Source organism: Spodoptera frugiperda, chromosome 7, assembly GCF_023101765.2.
Source record: "Spodoptera frugiperda isolate SF20-4 chromosome 7, AGI-APGP_CSIRO_Sfru_2.0, whole genome shotgun sequence".
In the NCBI taxonomy this organism is placed as follows: domain Eukaryota; kingdom Metazoa; phylum Arthropoda; class Insecta; order Lepidoptera; family Noctuidae; genus Spodoptera; species Spodoptera frugiperda.
Window position 1 is genome coordinate 3,175,431 of NC_064218.1, and position 13,193 is coordinate 3,188,623.

The 13,193-nt window shown below is 40.8% G+C and overlaps 1 protein-coding gene across 1 annotated transcript in view; it reads left to right on the forward strand.

Annotated features, from left to right (window-relative positions):
* The window catches only part of LOC118266081 (zinc finger protein 608), a 110,148-nt gene that overhangs the window by 33,967 nt on the left and 62,988 nt on the right, over nt 1-13,193 (forward strand). Inside the window, 1 exon segment of the mRNA XM_035579435.2 lies at nt 3,237-4,100. Within this exon segment, the coding sequence (XP_035435328.2) occupies nt 3,297-4,100 (804 nt within the window). The 5' untranslated portion in view covers nt 3,237-3,296.

A 13,193-nucleotide genomic window follows, 5' to 3' on the forward strand; every position in this document is an offset into this window, starting at 1 on the left:
TAACTCCATTGTTGTTTGAGCTTGTTGTCAAAACGCATTTTAGCGGGTTTAAAACCCTTAAATTGTCCATTCTATAAGTATATTTAAAAAGGTAAGAAAATAAATAAATAGATAAGATCTAATAGAGTCCTTGCCTATTAAAAGGCTCGCACATACGGCTAGTCGTTCGATTCCAAGAACGAACAAATATGTATTAAAGTTCACGTCTAGAACCGCTAATTAAGTGCCAGTGTAATTGGTTCGGATATTAAGTAAATTGCAAGCGTTACTTGCTGCACAATTTGCTCCACCTTAATGTCCTGGGACCCATGCTTACCCTTTAAAACGTGTTTTAAATGAGATAGTAACGATTAAAGTGCTTATTATTTGCACATTCATAGCGTTTATTTCATTGTAAAGAGGGACGAAAGGTATTGGTACTCGGAACGTCGGGATATTTAGTTTTTGTTGACTGTTTTACATACTTTATGTGTTAATGAAAACATAATACTGGGTAACAACTGTGAAGTCTGGGAAGCCATTACTTTTATCGAGAATAACTGTTTATTTTTACAGATAGGTCAAATAATGATGACGTCCAAGTAGTTATAACTTGTAGTTGTGGCTTGTATTGTGTACAGGATTGAGGATACCCGCGATAAATCACAGATCTTAAATCAGAGTTCACTCCATTACTCCCAGAGGATGTCGTAACTTGTAAGAGTGTATAAGGCCCGTAACTAATACTCTTGTTAACCTCTCCAACTAATCTAAATTTGCTAGAAGCCACTAGGTCGGGCTACAATAATCGGAATACTATTTCAATAAGATAGGGAGTACAAATAGACTAGAGATTCCACTGGCATTATGTCGGGCGTGCGTGAGTCACTCGCTTTATCGTTTAAACAATATTTGTTCTATTTTGTTTTGTAGACGAGATTTCAATGACAACAATGACATTGTGATGTTCGCAAGTTTTTGTAAATCAACAATAATTGCCAATAATCTATTCATGGATCCTATTACACAATACATTCTTCCTTGAAGTATTAGCAAGGAACATTAACATGCATTCATGTTTACTGAACAAGTTTCCATATTCTCAGGATATTTTCTCCCTAAGCATGTTTCAAATACAAGCAAGGTACTTCTCGAAGAGTTTGTACCAGGCTCGCATAAGCACGCGCGTCATAAAAAAGTTACGAGGAGTTATCAAAAGGGCGCAGTAAAGCCGGCATCGTCGCCGTCGCTATAAACTGCCCGGTCTATGTAGGGTTGCCTGCCATCTACAAAGTTTTCCACACTACTTAGAACTTTGGAAAAGTGCTTGGGGACACAGCGATACCGTCGAGAAAAAATGTTAGAAAGGAAATCTTGTGTGTTATTTCTACATTTTACTTATTCCAGTTTTCACGCTGCTTGCTATTCTGATAACGTAATAGAAATGTGCGGCTATAAAACTGTTTATTTCATTGATTCTTTGTTTCAGAATGTGTTTTCATTGTGCTAGAGTAGTTAACGTTATATCGATAGGCGATAGTCACTTCGGAACATAATATAGCACGTCCATCAATCAAACTGACCGCATTATCTGGTAATACTGTATAATCTAATCAGTACAGTCTGATAACACGTAGTCAACCCTAATGTTATAACACCCCTATTGCGCTGTTTTCCTATTAAATTTGAAACTGGTCTATTCGGTCATAAAGCGAGCCATGTTTAAAGCCATTTAAATTATTCGCTTCACATTTATGTACACGGTTAATCAAAGACGTTGTTTATGTAGACATCAATATTTATTGCAATTATCAAATTGTGTGTTGCTGAATAGTAGCTCTCAGTAAGAGCAGTTAAATTGAAGATTTATCGGTAGAATTAGTGAAGGGATTCGTACACAGAATGTACAACACGTTTATTTAGTAAGTAAGCCGCGAGTGACGTCGGCGCCTCGTTATGCATACCATAACTTGTTCATAATTATGGCCGCTGTCGTGGCGTGTATTTGTCATGGCAGTCATGGCAAGCCATAACATTTCGAGTCCGGGTGTTACAAGGGTGTGTGATAAAATAAAACAGTTCCAGTTCTATAGATAACACGATAATGGATTCCTAAATGGCACGCTGGCACGAAACGTTCGTATATTTCGTTTAGCTTTTAAAATTCTCGTCATAAAATAGTGAGTTTAAGCATCAGGGCTTTGCGTAAATTTTAAATGTTTTAGTCATAACCGGCGTGCAAACGCTAATCCCGTGCCAGTTTGCATCTTCTATTAATCTAATGCTCACAGTTGTAAATTGCAATAAATACGCATAGCTGTGGCACTAAGTACGCACCTAGCCCGGGTTTATGTTACGCTTTGTGAGAGTAACCGGGCTTATCTACGCTGTTTTATGACTATTTTACGATTATTGCCCCTTTGAATTGGTTATAACTTCGTACGATATGAAATTTCTATAAAGGAATAATTTTAAATGGACATGTTCATTTAAGTGGTTTTTACGGCGCTGTATTAATTTTTATAGCCCAGAGCCGGTGCTCGCCGTGCTGTTATTTAAATTTCATCTTCCACGTCGCAGCGCGCACTGCGAAGCTCGCGTCGATAAAAAATTAATTAATCATTCCTTCCAGCCCACGATCAACAGCACACTATCGCGAAAAAATCTCCATCATTTCTAAGTATTACGAGTATATCAACTGAAATGTTATCAATCTATAAATCTGTTATCAAGTTATCATATTTCGTATGAATAAAACGATTTTTATTCGATTCTATTATCATACAGTAGAACTCCAATTATCCGAACTTCGACTATCCGAATCGCCGATTATCCGAATCACAAAAAATGTCAAAAAAGTCTAAGCTATTATTCTCCCCCCCCCGCGAAGCCAGTGTTTGTCAAGTCTTGACTTGACTTGTCTTAACTTGCCGTTGTGCCTACGCTGACTTCCCCCGCAATTTAATTCAATAAAAAAATAGTGCAATATCAAAACGTAGCTTTTATTCTCTTCAATGGCAATTTTTTTGAAAAAATCCGATTATCCGAATATTTGATTATCCGAATGGGTCCCGGTCCCCATTAATTCGGATAATTGGAGTTCTACTGTATTTTGTATCTATTTTCCGGCTGACATAAAAGACTTTCCCTTACTCTAGTAATCCAGTCGCAATCTTGATGTTTGATGCTGGTAGGATGCTCTCATCGAATGAAACACTTGTTGTCGAAGAGTAGATGAGATGAGATAATTGTTGCAGGGCTACAATGGTGTGTGCGTGTGCGGGGCAGCGGGGGGCGGGCGCGGGCAGCCGGCGCGCATGGCGGCGCCAATGAGGGAGGGCGCGCCGGCCGGCGGAGCTCGCCCCGCGCCCCACGCGCACCCCGCCAACTTCGAGTACGATGACAACGAGTGGGACATCGGCATCGGCGACCTCATCATAGACCTCGATGCCGACATAGAGAAGACAGACGAGGCGGGCGGCATGGCGGCGCGCGCCGAACCCGACGCACAGCGCACCGCGCTCAAGATGAAGATCAAGCGCACGAAGCCTGGCACTAAAAGTTCCGAAGCCAAGCACGAAATCGTCAAGTCGAACGAAATGAACGGCGAACCCAAGGCGTCGGTGCCCGCGCAGGCCGCGCCGCCCGCTGCCGCTAAGCGTGGCTCTGGGGGGCACCGGAGAGACAAGGCGCGGGACAAGCACCACCACCCTCACCCGCCGCACGACGTTAACGGCGTGGCCCGCGTGCCACCGCCACCCAATGCGCCCGGGCCGCCCGCGCCGGCGCCGGCGCACCCGGCTGCCCTGCCAGCGCCCGCGCAGCACGCGCCACACGCCCCTCACGCGCCGCACGCCGCGCCCGCCGCTAAGCCGGAGCCGCGGCCCGCGCCTGCGCCCCGACTAGAGAATAAGCCCCCCGCGCCAGCGCCCCCAGCGCCCACGGCGCCCACGCCCGCGCCTGCGCCGGCGCCGGCGCCCGCGCAGCTCCCGGCGCACACACATCATACCTCGCATGCGCCGCATGCACCCTCGACACCTTCCAAACCTGAACCTGACGACTCGCGGCAAGAGACACACAGCTCGCAGCCGCCAACCAAGAAACAAAAAACTGAACCCAAGGTACTAATTATATTTATAACCGTATCCCAGTAGTTGACTGTACCGTAATAATAAGCTTTAATGCCAGTATTAGAACGTCTGATGCATCAGTGGCTGAAAACCACAATGAACCGAATGAACTACTCAAATTAGCCACATCAACTGAGCATTGTTGCACATTCTTCGAACTATTTCACTTGTATTTGTGTGTGTCTTCATGGACTATAAAATATTATGATTAAGAAACCTGAATAAGAGTACATATTTTATTAGTAGTATTAATTTACTCTAATTCAGTTTGCACCAATATAATACCACCAAACTAGTCCAACTAAACATTGCTAATGTCCACAGATAAGCCCCATACTTTGTCGATTACGATTTACAATAAATTGACAGCTTACGTGCGTCGAGCCCGGACCGGGTAAGCTAAGCTACACCTACGCGTGTCCAACGTGTCCGTGTTCACCCTTCCACAGGCTTTGTTATAGGCCACAGGCAGCTGGTATTGTCCCACGCCTCACATTATTGCGGTGGCAAGGAGCCGCAAACTTGCCCGTGTATTTTGCTAAGACACGATTCATTTCCTGTAAAGCTTATTCGAAGCCTCTTTGTTGGCGCAGTTCAACTCCTCTATTATTCGGTATAATAACAATTTAATGAATCATCAACGGAGCAGGTACAAACCCATATCTTTAGTTAATCGTTTCAATGACGTCGGTTCTGCGGGAAAAGTATTCAGAGATGTTAATGTTTCCATCTTAGATTGGTACAAATTCAATAAATGACTTGAAAAAATCCGCTAACAGTTAGCAACAAAATATAACCATCATAATAACAGAGAAGTTTGGACATTCGTAATCTATCGATCAGCCATCGTCGTTGATAACGATAATCGTGCGCTAATCGTCCGATTGCTCTTATCGCGTGTGTATCCGATTGTTTCGGAACAGTGTATTTAATTGTCCGGGCTTAGGGCTGTTTGCGAGCTTGATTGAGTGCAAACGGTCGTGGGGTGTAATCCGGGCCTGTCGCCTGCCGCATCGGTTCATTAAATCACCCCGAGCGAGCCGCCCCCGCCCCGCGCCCCGCCGACGTCACAATACCCGCTGCACTCCACAAATTAATGCGATTGTGGGCTCCGTGGCAAATAAGGCTGTGTATCTTCGATGCAGAATTGCTGAAGCCAAATTATACAGTACCACTGTACCAGTCTACCGACACTTGAATCTAGAGATGTACATTGTATAATTTGATCTGCATTCGAGATTGTTTTGTTACATAAACGGGAATTGTTAACTGCTTACATGTTCAATCTGATTAAAGATTAAAATCTCTTGACAACAGCATGTGCTTAATTAATAAATTAAGAATACGTGCCTTTGGCTAGAAAGTGACCGTGGAACTGCGAAGCTAGTGAGGCGGTGGTCTTTACACAAGTATCAAGGAGTTAATGTTGCAAGTTGTCGTGCGCGCTACACATACAGAGCGGTATAAGTAATGGGTATCGGCTCGTTAACTCTTCGTAATCACCGGCCGCTTTCCCTGGCTCCAATAAAATAGTAAAATTACTCCGTTAATAAAATACCTCCGGTGAAGAATCCTCGCCGGCTTGTGCACCTGCATGCAATGAACATCTTTCACAATGCTAAGCGAATGCACGACACGCATCATTAATCATGGCGACGTGACTCCGGGCTATTGCCAAAGGTTTATGCAAACCACGCGTCTCGTATGAACTCATCACGCGCGACCACATCAAATTATGGTTAGTTTGTTACATTAAACTTTATCAGCGCCAGCTGCTTGAGCAATACCGCGTCCGCAATATTTTATGGCTCAACCAAGATTACTGCGTCGCATAAATGTATGGGGAGACTCTAAGACGGAGGGACTCGCTCCCTTTTGCTTTTCTTGTTATTATTCGGCGGAGGGTCGCGAACACATCGCAGTCTCCAAAATTCCATTCATTAATCACTGTCGGAGCTCTAAAAATTTCTAAAGTGCCCGTGGAATCAATTTAACGTTCGCCCCCTAACTGGGAAACTTTGCGAGCGTGATAATTAAAGACGAGATATCAATTTTGAAGTCTTTACTCTCAGTCTAACAACGTTCAAAGATTTAATCCACTTAGTGTTATTAAAAATATGATGGCGTACAACAAAAACTTGAGTTAAAACAGCGAGGCGTTGAATTTCTTTTGAAATTTTATTCACAAAGCTTCGATGTTGTATTGGAATAGTTTTAAAATGTTTTCGTTGAATGATAAATTGTTTTCAATGGTTTGTATGAAACAGTGAAAGACAATAATTTAATTGGTGTGGGCATTCGATTTGTTTCACACGATAATGGTATTAATTCCGTCACGTGAGAGTTGAATGTTGAGTTAATCCTCTTTATTTGCCTAGGGGGTAGCCTGACCATTGTCTGGTGTTGCCACTTAACTGACGAATAATACAGTATTATTGTGACCGAGCCTCAGATGAGGGGTGATACCCTCGTCAATAGTTTTCAATTCGTTTGGTTCAAACGCGTTCGCTGCAGTAATGCGCCTTTCATCTGACACGCATGCATATCATTCCCCTATTAAAATTCATGTCGATTGAAATAATTGTTAACGTTTAATGATGTGAACGGTGAAAAATCAGCTTTGTTATAATGTTATTAAAGTTTAAATGCCAACAGCACGCTGCTATAATTCGATCAACACTTCTTTTTTTTTAAATATTATCTGTAGTCTATCACTATTAATAATGATTACCTATTTAGTAGATAATATTTAAAAATTAAAGATATATTATCCAGATACAACAGAAAATACTGTCTAGCTAATTATCTGACAAAAAAAGTATTTAATAAAAACGGATCCCACAGCGCAATAATAAAATTAATATATTTAAATGTTATAAATAACCTTTTTGTGTGTAAGTTGGCAAAACATGGTGATAAAACTCATTTTAATAGCTTGATTTAAATTAACATAAAACAGATTACAATTCGTTTTTTTATACGAAGCTAACAAGTATACGTTTAGACAATTATTATTACGCTCCAATAAATACTAAGCATATATATATTCTTTATATTATGATACAAAATAAATAGTGTATAAGTTACCCAGTTCAAATCATTCCCCGCAGAAAACATCAGTTTCCCTTTTATTGTCACAAAAAGATGAAGAGATTGCTATATACGCCAACCTTTCCTGGAATAAATGAAACCGTGTTACTATAACCCAAATAGAAAAATAAATCAATAACTCCAATATATTTTTTGTTTCGATACATTAGAATCAATTTTGAAGAGCTATGATTATGCACAATAAAAAAGAGATCAGCAGGATTAATTTATAGCCATGGCCGATGTGATAAATTAATATAATCCCACCCAAAACATAAATGTGAAAGGCTGCCAAGTTCGATAATATTGGAATGCTTCGCCTATAAAAGAAGTGAGATCTAAATAAGTACCAAGTTCCATACACAGACCTCAGTTAAAAATGATATAACAAGTTGGCAAGTTTTCAACACTTTGTTATAAACCTACTAAACGCAATGAGTCAAGTATATAATTTTCTATTAAAACTTGCCAAGTTATATCATTTTTAACTGAGGTCCCATCTCAATAGAAAAATATTTATGTTTTGGGTGGGATTTCATTTATTTTTGTAAGGTTTACTTTTTTTCTTATTTTACTTTACTTTGACTAAATACAAACCTTCGTAACGAATTTTAGGTCGGTCCGACCATTGGAAGATTAGATAATTTTTTTGTTTTAGTTCCTTAGGGGTATGAATTTACCTTCATTATTAAAACCGATTCACACTTGGCCATTTTCAGATTTTTTCCTTTACCTTGACCTAAAGACCTACCTCCATGCCAAATTTCAAGTCAATACGACCATTGGAAGTGGTTTAGGTTTTTGATGAGTGAGTCAGTCAGTGAGTGTATAGTAAAAATAGCGATTTTCTGACGTCAATATCTCAAGACCTACAATAGGTACATTAATGAAATTTTGTATTTTAGATAAGTAAGTAGATCTCAACAGATACTAGAAATTTCATATGCGTAGATAAAATAGATTTTGAGTTATAGGTGGGTCGAACTTGGCCGATGTGATAAATTAATATAATTTCTATCAAAGTGACCAGGGGAGCATGATATTTAACATGTATATGTCGTCACAAATGAGGTTAATAGCACCGCAGCGCTCGATTATACCGATCGCTCTGAATAAATTTACATGTTGATTGCCGGCTGATCAGTGTTCTCACTAAACTAACTGCTAACTGGCTGCCAAGCTCACCGCTTACATTAAATAAATATGTTTGAGCTTGTGCCGCAAGTCACGCCAATTGGAAAATCAATTTCTGTCTTGTGCCACTGATTGTACGACGCTTAAGTTGTTTACTTCCAAAACTTACAGATTAACCACTAAAGCACTTATCTTCTAGCTGGTCTCATCATGTTTTATTTATTAAACCAACACTGTGATCTGACTGAACTGTAATGCCCAAAGTTACATAAAATCTGCCTGTACGCGAATATCCAAAAAAGCAGCGACGGGCGCTAGTGCATAATGTATCGAGTGGAATCTGCAAAATTGAACCGTCTCTGACGTGAGTGATAAATTCCAATGAATTTTGCGCTTCAACAACTTTATTTAACGTCGAACGCATGTATCGCGTTACCCGCTTCGGGCGTATCATCATTCATTTAAAAAAGCGTTATTGCTTCAGCCAAAGTCCATGAGTTGAAGCCGTGAATTAAAATTTTAATAACCTATACACGGAGTAATTGATTGATGCGATAAAATAAATGGGCTATCGGACCTGGCCATAACTCCCTCGTAGGGCCGCGGCGCGCTGGAACGAATCGCAATAATTACTATAAACGCAGCAACCATCATTATTTTACTCGTTCACAGTGATCGTGTCGGACTGTCGGCTGGATACGCCATAGAAATAGCTGCGTTGTAAAACTTTATGTCTGCTCTATACGAGGCAGCAGACAATCGTTTTGATCTCAGTTACGACATACGTAAGCCTGGGGCGTTGATACGTGGAAGTATGTGATTAGTAAATTAATTCCCGGTATGAATGAGAACTATGGGGAGTAGACAATAAAGTGTCTGTCTGTATTGGAAGTCCATAATGGTATAGATGAAGACGGCAGCGGGCGCGAGGAGCGGCGCGCCAGCTGCCGGCGGCTACTGTGTAATTATTATTGGCGTAATTAGGATGTGAGGCCGGGCAAGGCCCGCGGCGCCGACAGCGCGCTCTAACAAATGCCATTATTATTTCCGCTTCGTATTATACTCGGCTGCGGTTTGTTACGTCCTCGTTTATTATGTCATGAACAATTGAAACGATAATAAATATTCGCTTCTGCAAAGCAAATTGATTCAACATTAATTGCAGCGATCTGTAAGTTATCACGATTCACGCTCCGCTCGCTTCCACTCCGTTCGCGGCGTGCACAGTTTATGTTTACTGTTACTTATTTAACGGTTTTGCAATTTGGCTGAGTAACTCAATGTTATTCCACTCGAAATGTTTGCTGGCCAATTGACAGCTGCTATATTGAGCCGTGTCGAACGACCCCTAATATTACTTCAATTAACATAAACCTCAATCTGTCATCAGTACAGTAATGTTAGGGTTGCATTCGCTTCTATTTAGATTCCCCGTCTTAGTTGTCATAAAGACATTGAGTTGTACGGTATTTGGTTGTAGGAGAGCGTTGTCTCGGCTGTGGAGTCGTTTCGTATTTAGTCGACCGGATCCGGGATCGAGTCGATTGTTTTGTCGGTCACGGCAGTAATCCGCAGCTGGCGTTTACCTGCGCGTCTCTTTGTTCGGCGGAAAGTTTCACTGCGACAGACACGACCGACCGATTTGTCGCACCACACGTCGTGTTCAACGTGGATAATGACAACGTACGAGAATGTTTTCAATTTATCGTCTAAACGAGCAAAGCACTGCAAATGGAGTAGCTTACAACTCTACTTTACAAATGTCTGTTTATTCTCAGTTTGCTAAGTCGTGTACAGCTGGAAAATAATTTTACAGTTGATCTTTTCGTGTCAAAGTTTTACGATGAAAAAACAATTTTAATAAACGAAATAAAACTACACGATTTCAAAGTAGTATGAACAAATTGGATCGACTAGTTCGTCGACTAATAAAACCTTCACAAACAAAATATAGGGGAGCTTGGGATCAAAAGCCGATTTTTTGTTACGTTTTTTATAAGCCGCTATTTTGCCCTCTTTTGTGCCCGTGTTGTTTACTAATGGTTTCTGTTGGGTTCGACTTAAGATAATAACTCGGGTTTTTTCTCGCCCATGTGTCGTGGTGAGCGAGTTTTTGCCGCCGGAAATGCGAGAATGCTGTTGGGTCGGATTAAAATATTTATTTGTTGATTTTTCAGCTTAATCTGTAAACGGACGAGTGCTGCGTGCATGTGCGTCGTGTTTTGTTTTATTTTCCACCGAAGCGCTCCCATTGCTGGCCTTTCGACTCACTTTCGTTCCGATGTCAACGTTTGTTTTTTAAACCATTCCTGCTTTATTAAATGACGGAGGCGGCCCTTTCCCCCGTTCATTTTTCATTTAGCCGCCGCAATATCCGTTATCGTTATCGGTGGTTAATCAATCACCGCTCTCGTTTAATTCCCCAATATCCTGCGGTATCCAACTAACAATTACATGTGAGGGCCCGTATCACCGGCGGCCGGCGGCAGCTCGGTGCCAATAACATAAATTGTCACGGGTGGTCGGAAGTGGCCCGCGCCCCTCCGCGCCTCCGTTCCTCCGTGCCTCGCGCCTCCTCGCGTCTCCTCGCCGGCGAGAGCTTGAGATTGCTGTCGACTCGACAATCGATATTCAATCTCTTTTGACGTTTTATACGCTCCCTACTTTCTTACTTTGTGTCGGCGTTTAGCGCAGATGATTGGGATTGAAGCGAGCATTTCCCTTTTCTTTAATCGATGGCTGGTATTTCATTTCGCTTTGTGACTTTTTTACTTACATTTTTATTCAATAAATAAATATTGCGTGTTTAGCTGAATATAAATTGTGTCTTTGTGGACTGCTAATGCTCTAACAATATTATTTTGCTCAAATAGACAAACACTAGCTGCTCAGTTAATTACGAAGCAGACGTCACGACATCTGTTTTATCGAGATTTTATTACTCGATAAAATGCCGTTTATCATCGCAAACGTTTATATTAAGCAGTAGCTCCAAGTGTTCGCATTTAAATCAATTAGTTATCCTTGAACTTTGCTTGTGTTATACGTTATTAAATGAGCAGAGCCATCCTTCACACATAACGATCAAGACGATAATAAATTACTCCACAGACTAATTAAGAAAATTAAACAATATACGTTGTGTGTGTCTGAGTGAGGTAAAAGCTTTTAATACCGTTTACGATTTCACAGAGCTCGTAATTACGACATAGTTGAACTAATTAGTGAATTCCGAGCGTGGAGCAGCCATCGGTCGGAGGTAATTACAAATCCAAGCCGCGTCGCTTATCCTGGCAAGTTATAATTGAAAGCTCGGTGGCCCAGAAGCCGAGCGCGGAGTACGGCGCGCCTCGTGTATCGCGTTATTAGGTGCGCATACGTAATTTGTTTGTTAAAGACGGCACGCAGTTATACCCGCTGTGAATAATTTAAATTCATCCCCTCGATGGGACGCGGGGTGGCGGCCTCCCGTATCGATTCTGTGCTTTGTTCGCTGTGTGTGTGACTGTGTGTGTTTGTGATGTGCACTCCATACTTTCGGCGGTGTTCTGTTCCCCTAGTATTAGTGAGCACGGATTCTCGGCTCGTTCGGTCGGTGTGCCGCAAAGCCGGGCTATCAGTTGACACAGAGACTAGGGTTACCGAAAGTAATCTCTCCGTCAGATGCGCACTTTTATGGCTACCGACGAAACTTTTAACACATACTCCTCTATAACTACACTCCTGTTCATCACGTAAATGCTATAAAAATTAAAACTTTTTTATGCTTCATGTCGTAAATTATTCATGAGCACCTCTCTTCTGTAGGTATCCTTGATGTTAATTTTATTCTAATTTTAATAATTGTATTCAAAACATGTACCATTATCTAATCAAAAAGGTTTAGTTGGACCTTTTATTAGAATCTATTATAGTCAACCCTAGGACGAAGGGATTTATTGACGCCCAAGTATACGTATATTGTAATAGTTGTGGTCTAGGAGCGTGGGTAAATATTTGATTGTATCAATTTACATTATTAGAAAATGTTACAATTGAAATGTTCTTGAGTTCTGCCTTGACGTTTTGTTTACATAATTAACTGTGATAAACAAAACATGTTGACAGCCGAAATATAAAGGGAAAATATATTATTTAAACATACATTCCACATAATCTCCGCGGCTAATTTGGAATGTTTGTTTCCATAATATTTAGATGTGATGTTCGCCCACGCAACTCTTGGGCGTCGTCTATTTCTATACCGCTGAGTTTTCCCAAAGTTTGCGACTTTAGTTTTTATTTCAATGATGTTAAGTATCATTAGGTATTCAGACGATGAAATAGTACAATAATTTGTTGATCAGTAAAACTGTACGGCAGCATTGATATATAGGATCCATTTAAATTTTTCAGCGGTCGTTAGTAGGTACCAGGAGAGCATAATATAGATGCGAGTGATTGCGTTTCTAAAACCGTACGGCACTTGACGTCCGTCCCACTTGCCGTCGCTAACAATAAATGACATTGATGTTACGTTACGTTTGGAGGCTAATTGAGATAACACGATAATCTGGCGAGTCGTATGTAGCTATATCGTACTCTATTATGCTGCAGACACTGGAAAATCAAGCGTAAAAGAACAGGTTTAAAGGGTCGTTAAGGATACGAAGATAATTTACTGAAAGAAATAACTAAGAGATAATAGAATGAACACATTCCATTATCAAGAAGAATAAATAGTCACTTTTAGTTAATGTTAAATATACATAGAACATGATATAGTAACTGTTCAGCTTTAATATTAAATACAGTACATTTTAAAATCTAGACACACGGCAGTGTGTCCGCCAAGTTCGAGCAAAAAAACCGACACACCGG